Source organism: Scardinius erythrophthalmus, assembly GCF_964197995.2.
Source record: "Scardinius erythrophthalmus genome assembly, chromosome: 1".
In the NCBI taxonomy this organism is placed as follows: domain Eukaryota; kingdom Metazoa; phylum Chordata; class Actinopteri; order Cypriniformes; family Leuciscidae; genus Scardinius; species Scardinius erythrophthalmus.
The window spans coordinates 5012181-5035854 of NC_138221.1; the positions used below are offsets into that span (position 1 = coordinate 5012181).

At 40.5% G+C, this 23674-nt stretch overlaps 1 protein-coding gene across 1 annotated transcript; it reads right to left on the reverse strand.

The window, feature by feature from the left end:
* Positions 1-1312: 1312 nt before the first annotated feature.
* Positions 1313-23034, reverse strand: LOC308703136 (uncharacterized protein). The gene is made up of 4 exons (XM_081386444.1): positions 22719-23034; positions 12195-13773; positions 2637-2731; positions 1313-2514 (listed from the first exon to the last, which is right to left on the reverse strand). Exons 1-3 carry the CDS (start codon positions 22774-22776, stop codon positions 2683-2685), a joined length of 1686 nt encoding a protein of 561 aa, XP_081242570.1. The 5' UTR covers positions 22777-23034; the 3' UTR covers positions 1313-2514; positions 2637-2682.
* Between the last annotated feature and the right edge of the window lie 640 nt (positions 23035-23674).

The following is a 23674-nucleotide window of genomic DNA, read 5'->3' on the forward strand; positions in this document are numbered from 1 at the left end:
CAGCACCATACAGTTTCTCAAAGTTGAGCACAAATTTTCACAGAGCTTGTTCTGCCACATCCACATGTCTCACTTTGATGGCATTCTGAAGAAGAGCGTGTATCGCAAAAACGAATAAAAAAGATTATTCCACAAGACTTCTTTTTCAGAATGCCATTCTAAACAGGCAATGCATAAATGCATCTTGGTGCCCTTGTGACCTCCACAGGTGGGTTAATGGCCAGCAATTCCTGGTCTATATCACTGACCTTGCCGCCCAAGTACCAGTCTTCATTATGGTGCTTACTGTCTAGCCACATAGATGTAATCTGTTTTGTGACACCCAGGCAGACACTGTGTTGGTACTCAGGAATGAATCCAGTGATCATCTTGAACCTCTCAAGTTCCATCAAAGGGGATGGGCCTTTCACACCCATTACTGGATTAGCAGGTGTTGCCAGCATAGCATGCAGAAAATTATCCCCTTTCTGTCTGTAAAGGTGGTTCTGGCGTTTCCCAGACATATGGACCACCACCAGTGTGAAGGCAGAAGTCACACCCATATTTGCCATTGAACTGTTTTCTTTTTCTCAGGAGGGGGCGGGCAATTGAATCTGAGGAGCACAGGAGTAAATGAACTTTGCTTGTATGCTCTACATTTTCAGAGTTGTTGTGGCAAAAATGTCTTGAACATCATCATCATCATGCGTAAGAGACAATCTGAATCCAATTGTCTTTTAAAGAGTATTTATTCTTGCAAGAATAGGCCCACACAGAAGTGACCCAAAGTACACTATGGAGCAAGTGTGACAAGGAAGGGAGGGCAGAGCAGCTTTTATATCACTTCTCAAAGTTTCTGCTTACAGGCTTTCTTATCTAAAGAAGGGAAGGTTTCTCTGCTAGTGATCTAATCCTGCTGAGTTTATTCTTACAAGCTCACAAATTATAAATTGGATGACCTCCCTTTCAATCTGTCTCCTCCTAACGTCTCAGCTGCTTCCCAGTGTTTAAAACAAAACACACACATCAGTCAGCTGAAGTTGGCAGACCACGGACAGTCCAGCAAAGGGTCATTTCAATGTCTCACTGAAAATAAATGATAATCAACACTGTAAATCAATGAAAATTATTTTTTCCCATTACAATTCCCTCTTTTTATCATTTACTGATAATTGATTAATCAGACACTATCAAACCATAATAATAATGCACCAAGTTTAAGTCTTACATCACACTTATACTTCTCATTTCTGATTTTCATATAACTGATTGCTCTTCTTTAAACTTGTAGGAAAAAAAGATTAAAAGAAAGTAAGCTTAGGCTGCTTTTTTTTTTTTTTTTTGTAAGGATAGGCCCTTAATTTTATAGCAAGCAAGTAAAAGTTTATTCTGAAGCCGGGCTAAATGAACTGGCACTGCCATTGAAGGTCCGACCTATAGTGTTGTGAATGCAGTCACCTCAATATAAACAAGAAATAATGTAGATTATATTTAGTAGGAAAAACAAACCATAAAAAGATCAAAAGTAGATTAAAAATCCCTTATTTTCAAACACTGTCCTTGTACGCCACCTCGTGACATGGATGGCTACTGCTTTTCACCCTCTTTACACATTCTCATCATCCTTAGAAAGAAAGAATAAGAAAATGAAAAACACCCCCCAATTTAACACATGTTAATGTAGCTTCCGCTACTTCCACCGTCTGCCTAATTTTGTTCATCCTTGGGATAGGCTGTCATTTTTACCAATTGAACAGACATTCCAGTTTTCTCGTATTCACCCATGAATAACAAATTATCAGAATAACACATACAATAATAACTACTATACATTCAGCCTTTTCCATTAATCCACGCCCATCTACATATTTCCTAACCATATTTTGTTCATTTTTAATCCAATTGGGCAATGGTTTTAGTAAGCTCTATTTAATACCCTATTTAATAAAATCTAACCAGAAGAGTTTTATGATTTTATCCATTCTATCCAATGTGGTTGTTAAAAATTAATTCTGACTTTTCCATTAGAGACCGGCTGTCTTTTATTCTTATGACCGTAGTTCACATCATTGAATAGATTTTCTACTTTTCCTGAAAACATTTGCACCAATCAAATCATTAGATCTATATCAATACTACGCCCCAGTTTGATTTAATCAAATAAAATCATCAAAATCATCACAAAACAGATTCTTCTGCTAAACTTAAACCATTAGTTGGTCCACATCCTCCTCCAGGTGTGTCGACCATCTCGTTCGCCCCATGGACATTCCGTCTTCACCAATATGACACTTTGCGTGCCGTAGAGAGGATTTCCCTCGTAGGCAAGGGAGGTAAGTTACCAGCACGTCCCTTGATCCCTCACTACCCTCTGTGTCGGCGTGTGGAGTTGCTAAGGTTGGTTGGTGTAGTCTAAGGTGAGAGGCGTGGACCCAGGTCTCACACTCTCTGATCATTTTCCGATCCTTACAAGATTTTCCCTTAAATCCCCTGCCGCACCTCCACTGGAATGAACCATTTCCTGCCTGCTGTCACCTGTGAATGTCATGACGATGATTTGTGTTATAAATCACTAGTTTGGTCATGAAACAATGTAAATTTGTTGAGCATGTTCTTCATCATGATGAATGAATGAGGAATCAAGAATAAACACTAACCTCTTTGTTATTCAGTATCATGATGTTTCATTCTGCAGGTTTTGGATCACTGGCGTTCTCTGTCCTCTCCTTCCAGATGCTTTCTGGTAGTTCTGCTAAAAACAAACAAGTTTAATTTCTAACAGACATGATGCGAGAGGAATAATTAATATTTCAGACTCTGAACTAGGCTAATCACGTTTTAAAAAAGTGACATTGATCATGTGACTTAAAGGGCACCTGTTATGCAAAATTCACTTTTACATGGTGTTTGATGGACACTGAGCTAAACACAGTCCGCCAGTGTTTCGACGCCGGAGCAGCTGTACACACGAATGTCTCCTAAGCAATTGAGGTGTTTTGTTGTTGGATGTAAGAATGAACATGGCAGTCTTCATTTACTCTGGTTATTACTCAAGGATGGATCTGTACCAACTGACCGTGATCCAGCTTACAGTCTCCGGAGTGATAGGCCTAACGTTACTGATCATGACAGTAATGGAAGGGAGAGTGCACACTTTATTAGAGTCAGAGTCGTTTATTACATCAGAGTTGTTTTACGGATATAAAGCTTACCAGTTTATTAAGCACCCCCTTAAAGGGTGTAATGGTCAAACAGGTCAATTGAGCCCAAAGGGAATTATTTATTAATTTATAGGGAATTCGAAAAAATCACTTATTACAGCCGAGCCAATGACTCGTCCAGCGTTCATTTGAACAGGCCATAACTATCAGCTCTGCAGCGGATATAAATATCCAAACTAGTGAAAACACTATTTATGAGCAAGGTAACTTAGGAATGTAATGTCTTAAACTGCTGATCTAAGCACATAACACAAGAACACTTCTCTTTAAAATACAAACAAGACTGGATTATTCTATTACATAGAATTAATATCTAACAAACACACACATTCATACGAGTTGCAGAAAGAAAGAAAGCAGGGCTCCAGACAACGACCAAAAGGACCAAAATTTGAGAGTGCGCGACTGAATTTTACATCCAGTCGCACATTTTTTACACGTTAAACATGGAAGGGGCGCGTCAATGAGTCCAGAATGTGTGGCAGGCCAATGAGTGTGAGAAGAATAGGGAATGGCCACTGTAAGTGGCTAAAATGTGTGGAGAGGGGAGGGGCCTAGATATTTCAGCCTAAAGCACAAAGTATGCCGTGACATGTTTATAAATCAAAAAGCAACGCCACTGCCGGTTGCTTTTAGAAGACAAATGACTGTAAATAAGAGCGCAGATGAGGCAGAGATGATGTTGAAATTTAACACGGCCTACTTCGTTGCTAAGGAGGAACTACCCTTCACCAAATACAAAAGCCAGCTCGACCTTCAAAGGAAGAATGGTTTAAAGGTCCCATGACATGAAATTCTCACTTTCTGAGGTTTTTTAACATTAATATGAGTTCCCCTAGCCTGTATATGGTCCCCAATTTTCTAGAAATTTCAATCGGTGTAAATCGAGCTTTTGCTATCTTTCTCTGCCTTTGAGAAAATGGAAGCTCAATCGCGCTGATCTTGAATCTCCTCCTTGTGACGTTATAAGGAGGAATGTTACCTCCCATTTCTCTGCTTTGCCCGCCCAGGCGCCCAGAGAATATTTTCCGCCCATGAGAAAATAAGCTAGGAAGTAGGAGCGCGCGCGCGATTTTAGTTTATCTACGAGAGATAACATGGCTTTTGAGCGAGCGAAGCATAACAATTGCTCAATAATTGGATGTACAAATGAACACCGAAGCGTCAATACAGAGCTGGGCTTGCTGAACGTCTGAAACTAAAGTCTGGATCACTCTCTTTGGCTCAGCTACACACCTCGGACAAGTAAGTCAACTAATGATATATAAGTGTGTTGCTTTACTGTTTATGGTTACCTAGATTGTTACAAGTAGAATGTGGCTGTAACATTAGCTATGCAGCTATGCAGTTTATGTGTGTGAATACACACACTGTACGCGAGTGTTTTACACTGTTATTTGGATAACCGTTTTCCTGTTGGTTATATGGCGCGCGCTATATCCGCATTTCAAGATCGCAGAGCTTGATGTAATTGTAATAAGATAAATACAGACGTTACAGATCTCTCATGAAAAGGCAACAGTAGGTTCGCGTTAGCTACATGATAATAACTGTAAACCATCCGAATAAAGTACCGTATCCAGACATAATATTTTAAACTAACCATTCGGAAACGTCCTGCTGGAGCCGCTGAGTTGCAACTTCTTCATCCGTTGCTTCTCCATCCGGATCAGATTCTGGGTCAAACTGAAATGCTTGAAAGACTGCGTGTCTTCGTGCCATTGCTATATCCAACGTAAACATGCACGCCATGGTACAGTTGCGCACGATGGTCAAGGCCACACCCACCCTCCACCTTGCGCCGCCTTTCTCCCCCTTATTAGTATTTAAAGCTACAGACACCGAAACGGCCTGTCTGAAGGAAGCTCATTCTGGGACTGGCTTGTAGTGGCTATAATTCTGCACTGAGGCTGAATTTTTGGAAAGAGATTTCAGATACAGTACTAGGGACCCCTAAGGCCTATATTAAAGCCTACACAAAGTAGCATGTCATGGGACCTTTAAAACTTAACGAAACATACAACAATGATACAGCATGCGCACAATTAGTTGGAGTAACTGCAGATACTCTGAAGGGGAAGACTTACACAAAAATCAAGGATACTCCGTATTTATCAATTATGATCGATGGGGACACCGACGTTTCAACAAAGGAATGCAAAATCATATACGCAAGTATCCTAAACGAAGGGAAACCAATGAATATTTTGATTGGCCACATCAAAGTGAAACATGCACATGCTCAAGGTATGTTTTAATTCATATTATGTTTAGACCTATTACTAACTTCTTTAGCTGTCTTTACTTTGAATATTTATAAGTTTAAATTATCACTTAAGGTACCATAATAACCCCCTCCTTGAACTGTCACCTTAACGTGGTGGAGGGGTTTGAGTACCCGAATGACCCTAGGAGCTATGTTGTCCGGGGCTATATGCCCCTGGTAGGGTCTCCCAAGGCAAACAGGTCCTAAGCGACGGGTCAGACTAAGAGTGGTTCAAAAAGCCCTTTATGAGTAATATTAAATCGAGGACCATGACGTCACCCGGTATGGCGCAGCCGGGACCCGACCCTGGAGCCAGGCCCGGGGTTGGGGCTCGTATGCGAGCGTCTGGTGGCCAGGCTTCCCCCCACGGGGTCCGGCCGGGCTCAGCCCGAAGGAGCAACGTGGGACCGCCTTCCCGTGGGCTCACCACCTACAGGAGGGTCCGTAAGGGGCCGGTGAATAGTGGATTGGTCTGCAGTCGAAGGCGGGGGCTTCGACAACCCGATCCCGGGACACGGAGACTAGCTCTGAGGACGTGGAACATCGCCTCTCTGGCGGGGAAGGAGCCTGAGATTGTGTGTGAGGTTCAGAGGTTCCGACTAAAGATAGTCGGGATCACCGCCACGCACAGCTTGGGCTCTGGAACCACACTCCTAGAGAGAGGATGGACTCTTTGCTACTCTGGAGTTGCCCATGGTGAGAGGCGGCGGGCTGCTTTGGGTTTGCTTATAGCCTCCCAGCTCAGCCACCATGTGTTGGAGTTCACCCCAGTGAACGAGAGGGTCGGGGATAGGTCTCTCACTGTCGTGTGCGCCTATGGGCCAAACGGCAGTGTAGAGTACCCGGCCTTCATGGGGTCTCTGGGAGGGGTGCTGGAAAGTGCTCTAACTGGGGAATCCGTCGTTCTACTGGGGGACTTCAAAGCCCATGTGGGCAGCGACAGTGACACCTGGAGGGGCGTGATTGGGAGGAACAGCCCCCCTGATCTGAACCCGAGTGGTGTTCTGTTTTTGGACTTCGGTGCTAGTTACATCTTGTCCATAACGAACACCATGTTCAAGCATAAGGGTGTCCATCAGTGCACATGGCACCAGGACACCCTAGGCCGGAGGTCAATGTTCGACTTTGTGGTCGTTTCATCTGACCTCCGGCCATATGTCTTGGACACTCGGGTAAAGAGAGGGGCGGAGCTGTCAACTGATCACCATCTGGTGGTGAATTGGATCCGATGGCAGGGGAGGAAGCTGGACAGACTCGGCAGACCCAAACGTACTGTGAGGGTCTGTTGGGAACGTTTGGTCGAATCCCCTGTCAGAGTGATCTTCAACTTCCACCTCCAGCAGAGCTTCGACTGGATCCTGAGGGAGTCTGGAGATACTGAGTCCAAGTGGACCATGTTCTCCACCTCCATTGTCAACGCGGCCACTCTGAGCTGTGGCCGTAAGGTCTCCGGTGCCTGTCGAGGAGGCAATCCCCGAACCCGGTGGTGGACACCTGAAGTAAGGGATGCCGTAAAGCTGAAAAGGATTCCTATTGGGCCTGGCTGGCTTGTGGGACACCTGAGGCAGCTGACGGATATCGACAGGCCAAGAGGACTGCAGCCTGGGTGGTTGTGGAGGCAAAAAATCAGGCTTGGGCGGAGTTCAGTGAGGCCATGGAAAAGGGCTACCAGTTGGCCTCAAAGAGATTCTGGCAAACCATATGGCGCCTCAGGAGAGGGAAGCAGTGCCCTACCAACGCTCTTTTCAGCGGAGGTGGGCAGCTGTTGACCTCAACTGGGGATGACATTGGAAGGAATACTTTGAGGATCTCCTCTATCCCACCGACACGTCTTCCACTGAGGAAGCAGAGGCTGAGGGCTCTGAGGTGGACTTGTCCATCACCCAAGCTGAAGTCTACCTTGGTGAAGATAAGAAACTCCTCGGTGGCAAGGCACCGGGGGTGGATGAGATCTGCCCCGAATACCTCAAGTCTCTGGATGTTGTGGGGCTGTCTTTGCATCCTGTGGAGTGTGCACAGGGAGTATGGTGTCCGGGGCCCTTTGCTAAGTCCCTGTACGACCGGAGCAGGAGCTTGGTTCGTATTGCCGGCATTAAGTCAGACTTGTTCCCGGTGCATGTTGGACTCCGGCAGGTCTGCCCTTTGTCGCCGGTTCTGTTCACAATTTTTATGGACAGAATGTCTAGGCACAGCCAGGGGCCAGAGGGTGTAAGGTTTTGAGACCACACGATTTCATCTCTGCTCTTTGCGGATGATGTTGTCATGCTGGCCCCATCAGACCAGGACCTTCAGCACGCACAGGGACGTTTTGCAGCTGGGATCAGAATCAGCGCTTCCAAATACGAGGCCATGGTTCTCAGTCGGAAAAGGGTGGCTTGTCCACTTCAGATTGGTGGAGAGTTCCTGCCTCAAGTGGAGAAGTTCAATTATCTTGGGGTCTTGTTCACAAGTGAGGGAAGGATGGAACGGAAGATTGACAGATGGATCGGTGCAGCTTCTGCAGTAATGCAGTCGATGTACAAGTCTGTCGTGGTGAAGAAAGAGCTAAACCGCAAGCTCGCAAAGCTCTCGATTTACCGGTCAATCTACATTCCTACTCTCACCTATGGTCATAAGCTGTGGGTTATGACCGAAAGGACAAGATCCCGGATACAGGTGGCCGAAATGAGATTTCTCCACAGGGTGGCTGGGTGATCCCTTAACCCTCTGAGGTCTGAGCTGTTTTCTGGGCCCTGGAGGTGTTCTGACATGCTCTGACATTTCTGGTTATTTCTGTTACTTGTGACATTTTCATGGCTAAAGTCTAATTACACTGTATTCAGCACAAACTCTGCTACAATAATATATCAACAGCATGTATGTAAAAGTTTGTAGTTTTGAGATAATGACATTTATGCGTGGTTTGTGAAAATACAAAAAAAAATTCTCACTGAAATAAGGCCATGAAACCCCTACTGATTATTTCTTCACAAGACTTTTGAAAATTGTATGACGTAGCCTAGAATATTTGCTGCAAAACTATGTGAAAATCACCCTGACTGCTCATTCAGAGAAGACAATATATTGATTTAAAATTTTTACGACGTGTTTTGTGTGAATAAGCCTTATGCGAAGGGGCGGATAACCTCATTAATATGTAAGGCTTTTCTCACCTGAGAAAGACAAAGAACCTCCCTAATGGCCCTATTAGGAGCTTATCAGGGCCCATCATTCTGAGCAACCTTGCACAATACTGTAAATGAGGAGATTTAAAAAAGAATGGCTTTTAAATTGTTTGGATTTATTTACACAACATAATCCAAATAGACACAACAAATGGCAAAAAAGCACTTATTGAAAGACAGAGACCTTTGTGCCATTCCTAAAAACATTGTACATACCTTCAATTTCCAAGGTGTTTGATTTTCACTTTACCATGTTCATGTTCCAGAGACTCATGTGAATGTTGAAGTCGGCAGGACTCATCTGGGCCCTGAAAAAAAAGTAAACATACTGATATCAAGAGAAAGGTCTGCACGATTTTGGAAATAAATATTAGATTTTTCTGGTTAAAATTGCTTTTTAAAGTTCACAAAATACACACACACACACACACACACACAAATGTTTCCAACAATATATAGTAAATGAACACCAGGTTTGTTGTGCCTTGTAGGCATAGGCTATGCGCAGTGCTGGGTAAAATAATAATAAAAATATTTCAGTAACAACCAAGCTAGAGAAAAATATATTGATTATCATGTTACTTTAAATGTTTCCATTCGTTATGATGATATGAAATGAGATAATAGTAAAAACATGAAGCCGTTTGGTGTGTTTTGCTTTTCAAATTTTCAAATGATACATTCAAACGCGATCGCGCTGCAAAATCTGATACATTCGAACGCGATCGCGCTCAAATATAAAACATTATGGTTACCATATACATATCTACGTTTGACCAGATAGCCACAAACACAGTAGGCCTAACAGTAAACACGGGTCTAAATATTATAATATTCCCCATATATCTAGCAACAGTTCAACTGCAACGTGACATTTATGCAACAATAACAAACATGTAAGAATTTCTTACCTTAAATCTTTCTTGTCTTCAAATTGCGTTCTTCTTCTTCTGAGGTAGCCTAAATCCAATGTAAGCTCAGGCGCGTCTTTCAAACTCGACGAAAAGTGAAGTGAAGTGTTTTGGTGTTTTGTTGTTGAGGTAACGAGCGCGTTCGCGTTCCATGTGGAGATTTGCATGTGAATATCTTTTGCGCGAGTGGGCGTGGCCAAATTAACTGTAATGAGCAAGCGTTTGAGAAGCTGGACATCTTGTTGGTTTTATACAAATTACTTAAACAGAAAATATTTGTTTTCGTTTTGAACCCGATCATCAAAAGTACACACTTAAATGTTTATAAAGGTGTATGGCTCATAAATGTGTGACAAGTATTCGCTGAGTTTTGTTTCAGTTTATAGACGTGCTCAAGAAAAAAAAGTTCACCGCGACGGAGAGGCAGAACGCACACCCTGTTTATATTCTTTATTTTACAAAAGCACAATGTTTTGATTTGATTGTAAGTGGACACATACAAAAGTAGAAATATCACAGATTCTTTTTTTATATTTCTTTTTTCTGTATGACCATAAATGACGGAGTAATTTAAGTTTATAGTGCTACAATGTCGAGAAAATCCAGCAAAACGCGCCGGCGCGTTTGCCGACCTCAGAGGGTTAAAGATAGGGTAAGAAGCTCGGCCACTTGGGAGGAGCTCAGAGTAGAGCCGCTACTCCTCCACATCGAGAGGGGTCAGCTGAGGTGGCTTGGGCATCTTTTCCAGATGCCTCCTGGACACCTTCCCGGGAAGGTGCTCCGGGCATGTCCCACCGGGAGGAGGCCCCGGGGAAGACCTAGGACACGCTGGAGGGACTATGTCTCTCGGCTGGCCTGGGAACGCCTCGGTGTCCCCCCGGAAGAGCTGGAGAAAGTGTCTAGGGAGAGGGAAGACTGGGCATCCCTGCTTAGATTGCCCCCGCGACCCGGCCCTGGATAAGCGGAAGAAGATGGATGGATGGATGGATGGATGGATGGATGGATGGATGGATGGACCACGCAGCATTGCGTCCGCGCAATGGTTAACAGAAGGGAACAGCTGGATGGATGGCATTTATGTGACCAGGTGTAAATGGAATCGCTTTGGTAAATCAGATAACTATCCGATCTGAGAAAAAGCAAGAAGTGGCCAGGTGTAAACAGCCCCATTCAAGCACAAATGAGAACCGTTTCTAGGAGGATGGCAGGTGTGAAAAAATCGAAGGTCAAATTTGAAAATCGAATACCAACCCACCGAACGAATATTCGGGTCCAGCCCTAGAACAAAGAAAACATTATGGCATTTGGCATTAACATTAGTTAATGCCAAAAATGTAAAAGTTTACCTTATAAATAGAATTTAGTTTAATTCGAAAAAACGTCACCGGAGTGAATGGGAAAATTATTTATTGAAAATATTTGAAAATATACAAGGTTCTTTTTCATTATTTTATATTAAAAATTACTTTTTAATGGCTTGTCAACTTTCCATTCCTCCACTGTGTGATTCTAACCACCACTGAATTGTTGTCAGTGCGAAACACATTTTTGAGCACGTGAATGCTGATTCTTGTCAGCGCTGGATTCTAGACCATGCTTGAGCACTGGTCTATGATTGGAAAAAGTCATTGGAAAAGAAACTATGGTTAAAAAAATGCAACTTGATCCTACAGAATTCGTCAGTTACAGGCCGATCTCGAATCTACCAGCCAGTTGATAATACCTAGAATATCAAATTGACTGCTGGCGGAAGATCCTTTTCCTTTTTAGCACCAAAACATTGGAACAGCATTGTCCGGGAAGCAGACACAATCTGTCAGTTCAAATCTAGACTAAAAACAAAACAATGTTACTGTAATTTCCTATTATCACTGTAAAGTGTCTGAAACAATCTATATTGGTAAAAGGGCTATATAAATGAAGGTAAAGTGACTTGACTTCGTATTAATCTATTTCATGTGATGTCAATGGGACAAAGTACAAAAATTTAAATATGCAAGTAAAAAATAATCTGAAACTTTCTCATAATTATGACTTTCTCCTTGTAATGACTTAGATCTAAAGAATAATAATAATCAGACACTTTTAAATAATGAGAAACTTTTCAAGCAGATACAAAGCAACCAACAAACTGTCCTGCCACTCATCGTGGCTGTCAGGAAACTAACTGACACAGAAAAGACTTTAGCCGCTTTTCCACCGCCGGGCCAAACCATTCTCTTTGCTGAACCATTCCAGTCCTTGTCGATATGGTCCAGCCAGTACAGCTATGGTTTCATTCTCCACCGTGGGCTGATAGCGGAGCTCTTTGTAATGTAATACAAATACGTCAGTTGTTCGCTTGGTGACGCAACGGTTTACTGATGATATGAGATGTAAATAGTGACCATGTTATGGAGGATGATCACATATTTCTTTTAATTTTATTATTAATTTGAGTTTACACTGCTCAAATCGCTTTAACTTTGCTTAGCCAGCTGCAGAGAGACTGGTAGCGAGCTGAAATTTCTGTGACGAGAACGGTTTGTAATCGTGCCGTACCAGGCTCAAGTGAAAACACAACTGGAAACGTTGCTTACCATTCTATGAACCGTTCAGCCCGACAATAGAAAATAAGCTTTTGTTGCTCAGCACAAAAAGATAAACTACTTACCGTGACCTCAGGCTGTGTTGATGTGGTTTCTCCACTGCATGGATCTTCATGTGTAGCTCCAGGTCACTTTTAAAAGAGAAACTCTTTCCACACTGATCACACGTGTGCGACTTCTCTCTGCTGTGGATCCTCTCATGTGATCTCAAATGTGATGAGTGACTGAATCTCTTGTCACAGTGTGAACACTTGTACGGTTTTTCTCCAGTGTGGATCCTCTCATGTGATCTCTGATGTGCTGACAGACTGAATCTCTTGTCACAGTGTGAACACTTGTAAGGTTTTTCTCCAGTGTGGATCCTCTCATGTGATCTCATAGATGATGAGTCTTTGAATCTCTTGTCACAGTGTGAACACTTGTAAGGTTTTTCTCCAGTGTGGATCCTCTCATGTGTTATCAGACCTGTTAAGTGTTTGAATCTCTTGTCACAGTGTGAACACTTGTAAGGTTTTTCTCCAGTGTGGATCCTCTCATGTGTTTTCAGAGATGAAGACTGACTGAATCTCTTGTCACAGTGGCAACACTTGTAAGGTTTTTCTCCGGTGTGGATCCTCTCATGTGATCTCAGATCTGCTGACTGACTGAATCTCTTGTCACAATGTGAACACTTGTAAGGTTTTTCTCCAGTGTGGATCATCTCATGTCTTTTCAGACTTGCTAACACACTGAATCTCTTGTCACACTGTGAACACTTGTAAGGTTTTTCTCCACTGTGGATCCTCTCATGTGTTTTCAGATTTGCTGACAGATTGAATCTCTTGTCACACTGTGAACACTTGTAAGGTTTTTCTCCACTGTGGATCCTCTCATGTCTTTTCAGATTTGCTGACACACTGAATCTCTTGTCACAGTGTGAACACTTGTAAGGTTTCTCTCCAGTGTGGATCCTCTCGTGTTGTTTTAATTCTATCGCTGTAGTAAAAGTCTTCTCACACTCAAAGCACATGTACTCTCTCACACCAGTATGAATTTTCTCATGTCTATGTAAATTTTCCAGCAGTGAAAAACTCTTTCCACACACAGAACATGAATGGGGCTTCTCCTTTGTATGAATTCTCAGGTGTCTCTTCAGGTGTGATACAGTAAGAAATGTTCTGCAGCAGTGATGACATGTGAACGGCTTCTTTCCGGTGTGGATCCTCATGTGTTCTTTAAGATTTCTTTTGTGTATAAATCTATTCCCACACTGATGACATGTGAATGGCTTCTCTCCAGTGTGGATCCTCATGTGTGTCGTAAGCCGTTCTGAGTGGGTGAAACTCTTCCCACATTGATGGCATACATGTGGCTTCTCTCCAGTGTGAACACTCATGTGAACTTTAAGATTTTGTCTGTATGCGAAACTCTTTCCACACTGATCACACATGAACGGCTTCTCTCCAGTGTGGATTCTCAGGTGTTGATTAAGAATTGGTTTGGTTTTGAAACTCTTTCCACACTGAGTGCAGGTGAAAGATTTCTTGGCTCTTCTTTTCTTTAAAAATGTCTTTTTAGTCTTTGAGCGACTCAAAGGTTTTTCTCCAGGTTTGACATGATGTTCCTCCTCCACTTCACTCAGTTCTTCACTCTCTTCCATCGAGTCTGTCATGAAAGAAAAACTCTAATTAAAATTTTTTCTAAATAATCCAAATAGTTCAAAGAGAGAAATATGGAGTGAATGGAGATTACATTTATCGCAGATGTAACAAATGCTATAAAATATTACAATAATTTATGTCTTTTTATACATTAATTATACGTCCCTGAAACTTTCCATGAATGAGGTACACTGATCTTCCAGTTATTTTTTAAAAACATTATAGGCACAAACAGGGCCATAGCGAGGGAATTCTGGGCCCCCTGACAAAACATTGATGTGGGCCCCCAACGCCTTCCAATCAAATCATATATATATTATATATATATATATATGGTAGGCCTATAAGATATGGGCATGGAGGCCCAACTCTGGTGCCATGCACTTAATATGTATTTCTTACAAAATAACAAAACAGACAAATAAATAAATGCAAATAAAGGTTATTGCTTTTACTTATTTAATATACAAAGTTGTAGTTGTAGCTAATTCAAAAGGATGCAGTCTAATGTAAAATAAACCTGCTTAAGTTTCTCACTGTCTTCATTTTTAATGAAGATCATGTGCTGCTTTGTTTAAAGGAGTCATAACCTAGTATTACATTGGATACCTACTGCTGTATTATAGTCTTTCAGGCCCTTCTAAAAAAGAAAAGTGGAAAAAAAATAAACACAGAGCTCCTCAGACCCTTATTTCTGAAGGCATTATTGTCTCGCGAGATCTGATGCGATATTTTGGCTGTCGTGGACGGTCATTTTAATAATGCAAATGTGGGGCGCGTTGATTGGTGGCAGGAAGGAGGGGGGTTGACACCGCAGGTAACGCTTTAGCATATCATTTCCAAAATGACATCATGGCGCCAAGTTATGAATGAACCCAACATGGCCGCGACCGGCTTCCCGGCCAGTGTATAAGTATGAGGCGCCGTTTAGGGCTTAAATCAAACTTCATTCACGCACACATATATGAAACACGCTTGCATACATACTAAGTAGTCACACATACATGTATATGAACTCTCTACGCACATACTCATATGAGACGCGAGCACACACACACAAACTCGCGCACATACGCATATAAGACGCGAGCACACACACACACACAAACTAGACGGCGCCTCATATAAGCGTTAGGCAATCAATATACAATAGCCGAATTCATGATGATCTCAGTCATTTGTTGTTTGCAAAGTAACGTTAGCAGCCATTCCCCATGTTTACCTCGAAGCTAATACTCCCGATAGCATACAATAGCCGCATTAGCAGTTTGCTGCTGTTTGTTAACGTTACACACAGTAGAGCAATATAAACTCAGTATTACCGTTTCAATTTCAGGCAAGTCTCTGATGGTTGGAATTGCACCTTTTTCCAAACAGAGCTTCGAGGCCAACTTCGCCTGATATTGCCCCAAATTTGTGTATGATTCCTGTGTGAAATGTTTAGCGCAGACTCCTAACGATAAGCCAGTTGAAAGGGTTGTTGGGACAGCGTCATTAAAAATGAATTTCATCCACTGGTCCCTGATAGTTTGGTCCGTTTTTGGTAGAGAAAACACATTTACATGTTGTTTGTGGCAGTCAACCACAGAGCAACTCAGGTATGTACTATCAGGTATGTTTCTCCATCTTTCTCGACTTAACTGAATATGAGGGGGAGCGGGGCGGGCTTCCCGCGGCATAGGTTTGCGGTGTCCATATATGGTATATCCTGCACCGCCATGACGTCAAGACGGAGCTGAAATTTGATTTGATTGCGCGTGCACGCGCGCTGGTTTATTTACCCTGAGGTAAACAAACGCTTCACTTTTAAATATCGGCTTCCCGGCCAGTGTATAATCGTTAGGCAATCATAACATACATTGATTCTCGTGGAAAAGTGAAAATTGCAGGTTATGACTCCTTTAATAAAGCTAATAAATGTATTAATCAATAGCAGTGAGTTGTATTCGCGTTTTCTTGACAGGAGGCTATTGTTAAAAATATCAAATCAGCAAATGGCAAGTCTGTAATCCACATCTATTTTTCTGCATGTTATAAAACAGACTACACATAATAGCGCAAAAAGATGGGGACTTTGAGCGCGTAATCGTTTGGGCGGTGCTCGCCGGTACACAGAGATGTGACGGTACCGGAAAGCGCGGATGGCGGCTCTTTACATTGACTCCCTACAGTGTACTAAGCTGTCTTGTTAAAGGGGTCATATAATGCCATTTTTGTACAAGTTAATATGATTCTTTAGGGTCTAAATGACAAGTTTGTAATGTACTTTTAATTAAAAATTCTCATTAGTATTGTAAGAAAACACTTATTCTACCTGGTCAAAAACAGCTCTGTTTTCAGCACGCCATTTAACCCTCTGGGGTCGGCAAACGCGCCTGTGCGTTTTGCTCGATTTTCTTCACATTGTAGCACAATAAACTTCAATTACTCCGTCATTTATGGTCATACAGAAAAAAGAAATATAAAAAAAGATTCTGTGATATTTCTACTTTTGTATGTGTCCACTTACAATCAAATCAAAATATCGTGCTTTTGTAAAATAAAGAAAATAAACAGGGTGTGCGTTCTGCCTCACTTTTTTTCTTGAGCACGTCTATACTTGTCACATTTATGAGCCATATACCTTTATAAACATTTAAGTGTGTACTTTTAAATGATCGGATTCAAACTGAAAACAAATATTCTCTGCTTAAGTAATTTGTATAAAACCAACAAAATGTCCAGTTTCTCAAGCGCTTGCTCATTATTTTTAATTTGACCACGCCCACACGCGCAAAAAGAGATTGACATGCAAATCGTCCACGCCTCATATGAACGCGCTCGTTACCTCAAAAACAAAGCACCAAACTTCACCAAATTCTCTGCTTTTCGTCGAGTTTGGAAGACACATCGTGAACTTACATTGGATTTACCTCAGAAGAAGAAGAACATGATTGGAAACAAGAAAGATTTAAGGTAAGGAATTATTAATTATTAGTTTATGTTATTGTTGCATAAACTTCACATTGCAGTTGAACTGTTACTGTGTTTGTGGATATCTGCTCAAACGTAGATATGTATAATATGGTAACCATAATGTATCATATTTTGGAGCGCGCTCTGCGTTTAAATGTATCATATTTTGGAGCACGCTCTGCCTTTGAATGTTTCATATTTTGGAGCGAGCTCTGCGTTTCAATGCATCATATTTTGGAGCGAGCTCTGTGTTTGAATGTATCATATTTTGGAGCGTGCTGAATGTATCAAATTTTGGACTGCGCTCTGCGTTTGAATGTTTCATATTTTGGAGTGAGCTCTGCGTTTGAATGCAGGGTTTTTCCTGCATAGAGAATTATGAGGCGGCCGCCTCCGTCAAATTTCGTGCCGCCTCCGGCTCTCGACAAAACTCGAACAGACAGTCACATGGCCAGATAACTTACAGTTTTCCACCGTCCGTGATGGTTCTGTTGCAGTTACTGCTTGTGTCCATTCTCAAACTGTTTAGTGCTGCGCGGATGAGCGAATGAGTTTAATAAAGACAACTCACAAGGGTTCATCACGGTAAAACGCAATGAACGTGCGTCACTTTTTCTTTCGTTTTCAACAACATAATTCTCTTCAGGGAAAACCAATCAAGGAAAACATATCAGAGCTCGATGCTTGTGTGACACGTATGTTTTTTTACTACTTGCCCAACCGGACAAATGCCCTGATTAAAACAATTTTTTATTTAAAAATAAAAAAATAACCAGGGAATCACAGAAAACGTGAGGATGATTCTGTTTTATTTCACTTAATGTAAGTGGCGATTGATAGCCTATAGTTGATAATAATATAGGCCTACCTAATGTACTGACGGTAACAAAGTTGCGCTGTTGAGGCTCACGCAGTTATTTATAACATATTATAGTTAAGAAACAATATATAGCCTAGGCTACACACGACCAGAGAGCTGTTTTCCTGAATGCCATCAAGATTGAAACCGAGACTGACTTCATAACAGTTCAAACAAATAGTTAAAATTAAGTCACTTACATTTTAGACGCAATGACTGTTTTTGTTCTGTTTTAGCAGCGAAAATAGTTCCAAAGATCACAGCAGAACCATAGCGCATCTCACAGCAACACTCAGCGATGTTTCATTACTGAATGAATGATTCAGCGTTTTGAACGAATCGATTGAGTCAAAGATTCAGTTACCCATTCATAAACTGCATCTTTCTGAATAAATCAGCCGTTTGAACGAATCGTTTGAATGAATGACTCAATGACTCGCCCATTAAGACGGTCGCCTGCCGCCTCCTACTGGCGGTTTAGTTTCATAAAGTATCATTCTTTTCAACATTCCTTATTTGTATATTAATTTTTTTTTTAAATAATCTCATTTAATACAGTTAAAATTGTAACTGTAAATGTTTTAATTTGATTGGTAACAGCATAGTGTCTTATCATTTTAAAAAAATTTATCAAATTTAATAAAATGAAATGAAAGATGGAGCATACATTTAATAAAATTAGGGGGGAAATGCCCTTTATAAAGGTACAAAAAAATTTAAAAAAAGGAAATGTAATTTTGCGAAAAGACGAACTTTTATTTTAAATAAATGTTCATTTTTTAAATTAGCCTACTTCAGTGTGATATGTTACCATCATGCTTACCACTGAGAATTTGAATAATTGTAATGTGATGATCAGATGCAGATATCTAAATCAGAGAATATGGGTGGTTTGCAGGTGGATTATTTATTTTTAACAGAGGATTTGTGTGACTCAAAGTGCACCAGATTAATGAATTTATCTTTAAAATGTACAAAATTTTCTTCCGGGGGGCCATGCCCCCGGACCCCCCTAGAGGTAACAAGCTCCACCCACAAAAATAATGTGGGAAACACATTAGGCTATATGGTGATCTAAGAAAAATACTAATTTTATTACCTTATTATTAAAATACATTATTAGGATTTTACCACCTCCGCCTCATTTTTAGGCCGGAAAAACCCATGAAATGTACCAAATTTAGGAGTGAGATCTGTGTTTGAATGTTTCATATTTTGGAGCGCGCTCTGTGTTTGAATGTATCATATTTTGGAGCGCACTCTGCGTTTGAATGTATCATATTTTGGAGCGAGCTCTGCGTTTGAATGTTTCATATTTTGGAACGAGCTCTGCGTTTGAATGTATCATATTTTGGAGCGCGCTCTGCGTTTGAATGTTTCATATTTTGGAGTGCATTCTGCATTTGAAAAGCAAAACGCACCAAACAATAGGCTTCATTTTTTTTTATACTGTAATCAGTTTTTTTTTTCTCTAGCGTAGTTATTACTGAAATCTTTTGGAAGATTTAATTTATTGTTATTATTATTTTATGCAGCACTGCGCATAGCCTGTGCCTACAAGGCACAACAAATCTGGTGTTCATTATTGTTGGAAACATTTGTGTGTGTGTGTGTTCTGTATTATTCAATTATTCTGTGTATTCAACATTCACATGAGTCTCTGTACATGAACATGGTAAAGTGAAAATCAAACACCTTGGAAATTAAAGGTATGTACAATGTTTTTAGGAATGGCACAAAGGTCTCTGTCTTTGGATCATTGTTTTCAATAATGTGCTTTTTTGTCATGTTGTGTATCTTTAGATTATGTTGTGTTGTAAATAAATCCAAACAATCAAAAAGCCATTCTTTTTTAAATCTCCTCATTCTTTGTGCAAGGTTGCTCAGAATGATAGGGCCTGATAGCTCCTAATAGGGCCATTAGGGAGGGTCTTTGTCTTTCTCAGGTGTGAAAACCATACATATTAATGATGTGTTTACGCCTCCCCGCATAAAGCTTTCTTACACAAAACAAATTTCTTCTTATCAAAAAATTTTAAATCAATATATTTTCTTATCTGAATGAGTTGTCAGGATGATTTTCACATAGTTTTGGAGCAAATATTCTAGGCTATGTGATACAATTTTCAAAAGTCTTGTGAAGAAATAATCAGTATGGGTTTCATGGCCTTATTTCAGTGACAATTTTTTTTTTTTGTATTTTCACAAACCACGCATAAATGTCAGTATCTCAAAACTACAAACTTTTACATACATGCTGCTGACATATTATTGTAGCAGAGTTTGTGCTAAATACAGCGTAATCAGACTTTAGCCATGAAAATGTCACAAGTAACAGAAATAAGCACAAATGCCAGAGCATGTCAGAACACCTCCAGGGCCAGAAAACACCTCAGACCCCAGAGGGTTAAGTGCATGTGTCATTACATGATAATGAGCTTTGCTCACCCAGCCCCTCTGTTCTGTGGGGCAGGGTTCACACGTGGAGTGCTGCCTTGACAACAGTTGAGGGTATATTTTGGAGAAAGAATAGCAGCGGGAGTCTCTGAGGACACATCTGTGCAACCTTATCAATTTGAACCGGAGTCGGACCTGGAACAAGAAGTGTTACCACGTTAACTTTAACACCTGCGTACACAGTTTGTAATAACACAATAACCATAATGCGTTGTTCATTATAAACGCGGGATTATTAATTATATTGAGAACGTCGTACATAGAAAACATGCTTGACGTTGATCGTGTGGAATATTTCCCTTCGAGAACAAAACTCAGCCACTGCGTCTTCAGCGGTTGGGATTTAGGAACATCAAAATGACTGCTGTGTTCCTTATTACACCCAAGAACAGAACACCACAATCGCTTAGACGCCATTCCGCTCCAGCGTATCAACAATGGCGGACTATGATGACAGCTCGCTCAGGGCGGGTCTGTGTTGAAACGCTGCTGTCAATTAACAATTGTGGGAGGGGCGCCGTGACGTCACATGGTCACATGGTCAGACGGCTCGATTTGAGATGGGGGAAAATATACAGAAAAAAATGAAATATTGTGATATATTATTACAATTTAAAATAATTGATCCTGAAAATTCAGCTTTGCATCACAGCAATAAACGATAATTTAAAGTATAATAATTTGAAATCCAATTATTTTAAATTGTAATAATATATCACAATATATATTTTTTTTCTGTATTTTTGATCAAATAAATGTAGGCTTGATGAGCAGAAGAAACTTCTTTCAAAAACATTAAAAATAGTAATGTGTCCAAACTTTTGGCCTGTACTGTATAAGGAGATTAAAAAAAGACCACTGGATGGATTTTTATCATTATATGATGGTTGTGTACAGGCACTGCCAACACACATTTCAGTACAATCAACTTGTAAAAGTGCAAGTACCATTATATGACCCCTTTAAAAACTTTTTTGATAGACTGATTAAGCAATTTTCCTGGCCTCCCTTTCATTTCTCCCTTCCTTTCCTTTTCATGACGTTACTGGTACCCAGATATTTTCCCTGGCATTTATAACTTTTAACTTCAACTGTTCTCAGTGCAGCCTCAACTCTGATTGGTTCTGTTCACTAGCTGGGGTGGGACTTGATTGGGTCTCTCTGCTGTTTGAGCTGAAATAATTAATAGCCATTGGACTAAACTATTTTTAGGGAGGGGAGAGAGTGCAGATTTGGAAAACGTCTTAAATAAATTGAATGTTTTTGTGGTTTTCATTGAACTATCAAGCATACAGTGTACTAGTTATGTGTACTATAACGATTCATAAGAGTACGGAAAAATATAGCATAACCACTTGATTTAGTGGGCCCCCTGGGCAGTGGTGGCCCCTATAATTGTCACCACCTTTCACCCCACTAGCGACGGCCCTGGGCACAAAACCCATGTTTCTGTAGTGAGAACTATTAAATATGTTTAATCAATGACACAATTACATAACATGATATGAACATTAAAATACACAATTACTGACATATTTTGAAACCAACTTTTAAATTGATATTTAATTATGTTAAAAACTACTAAAACGTTTTAATTAAGGGCCGTTCACACTAAATTTCTTCTTCCGTTGACTTTACATGCATCTGGGACAAAAGAAAGACTTTATATATTGTATATTGTATATATTGTATATTGTAAATTTGTACATTTTGGAATGATTATTATTTGTTGTATGTTTGTAATGATACGTACAAAATGCAGGTCAAAATTCTGGTAACATTGTTACAAATTGTAAACCATATATTAAATAAATGTAAAATAAAACTTTAAATATTTAAACTTAGTTTGACCTGATGTTGACAAATATGAAACCTTCCTTTACTGACCATTTGTTAAAGCTACACTGTGTGATAATTTCCCCCATCTAGCGGTGAAATTGTATATGACTACCAAGATTAACATGGCTTCCAGTTCAGCTTCGTCCAATTGCGCCTTTACAACTATTGATCACCTTGATCCGTCGCAGCACAGATTTATGTTACAAGGTAAACAATACTTTTTCACCATTGACGTGAGGAAAAGTAACGCAAGTTATACTAGAGGTCGTTCTGGCATTATGCACAACCCTGCTATGGTTAGACAAGCAACTATTAAACTTTGAATTTACACAAATAGGCTGAATTACCTGTCGAGAAGAAAGCAGGCAACTTCTGCGTCCGTTTTAAAATCTTTGTTCCTCATGAGCTCTTTCCATCTGGGAAAAGTTACTCCAGTATCACATTCGTCTCTGTGTCACTGAGTGTAAAGCGCGAAAGGCGAAGCTTGAATTTACAGGTATGTCCCTCTTTGGCTAATGTAGTTTCAAGATGGAGGGGCAACATGGCGACCGGCATTCGAACCCCTCACCCGTATGTACTTTCAATGGCAGATTATAAATTTACGAGAATACTTTATTACTTGAAAGAAGTAAATATACATTAATGAGCACATATATTTTTGAAAGAAGTGTTTTTTGCTAAGAATCAACTAAAAAAATTACACAGTGTAGCTTTAAAAAAGAAACTTTTTTTGCAGCCATTTCATAGTTGAACTGTTTATCTAAATGTGATGAAGTGCTTGAATGTTTCTAACATGAATGTTCTTCAGCATCATGAATGAATGAAGAATAAACACCAACCTCTTTGTTCTTCAGGATCTTCAGTGTGTTTCATTCTGCAGGGTTCTGGATCACTCATGTTCTCTCTGTCCTCTTTAATAAACTCAGTTTTTGCAGATTTCAGCTCTTCCTGATGCTCTGATGCTCGTCTTCACTTGTAGCTGATGGGAATTTACAGCATTTATTTGAGAATTGCAGTGGGAGGAGCTTCACTGATGATGTGCTGCAGTGGGAGGAGCTTCACTGATGATGTGCTGCAGTGGGAGGAGCTTCACTGATGATGAATTACAGTGGGAGGAGCTTCATTGATGATGTGAATGTAGTGTGAAGAGTTTATCTGCCAAAATCAAAAATGTATAAGTTACTGAGTTTGTTTTTATGCTCATGGACATCAGAATATAATAATGTAAATTCTTCCAAATATAAATAATGGTAAGAAAAACAGTTGAAAGCATAAACAGAAATAAACATAGGCTACTGTTAGATAGACTGTTAGCGAATACCTTACATCATATATGAATATGATAGGCTACATTGAATAACAAGGCCATATGGTCAGTTTCTGGCTATCCTACCACATGTATATTTGTAGCCCGGAGGACTCTTATACTGTGTTCATAGTAGAGAGAACAGGAGACCATTCCCGCATTCGAACATAGAGGTCCACATAATGAAGAACAGATGTTGCCAGTTCCTTCTTACAGAACAAAGAAATCCCTCTTATATGCGGAGACTACCATAGTAGAATTTCTTAAAGCTACATATAGTAGGCAACAAATCCCCTCAGTCTGCTGATGAAATGAGCTTTAAGTGACAATTTACAGGAGATCTGAAGACATCAGCATAATAAATGAGGTGAAAACAGGAACTATTGTCATGAAATAAAGAGTATTTTCAGCAGATCTGTTAAAGGGTAACTAAACCCCTGCTCAGAGCCTGACTCCACCCACTGGCAATTAGAGGTGGGAATCTTCAGT

Bases quoted from the DNA above. Each gene is read 5' to 3' on its own strand.
- LOC308703136 (XM_081386444.1), bottom strand. From the start codon at position 22,776: ATGAGTGATCCAGAACCCTGCAGAATGAAACACACTGAAGATCCTGAA. The intron at 13,774-22,718 runs GTTGGTGTTTAT...CTTTCATGACAG, and splicing joins AGATCCTGAAGAACAAAGAG to ACTCGATGGAAGAGAGTGAA. The intron at 2,732-12,194 runs GTAAGTAGTTTA...GTTTGTTTTTAG, and splicing joins CAACACAGCCTGAGGTCACG to CAGAACTACCAGAAAGCATC.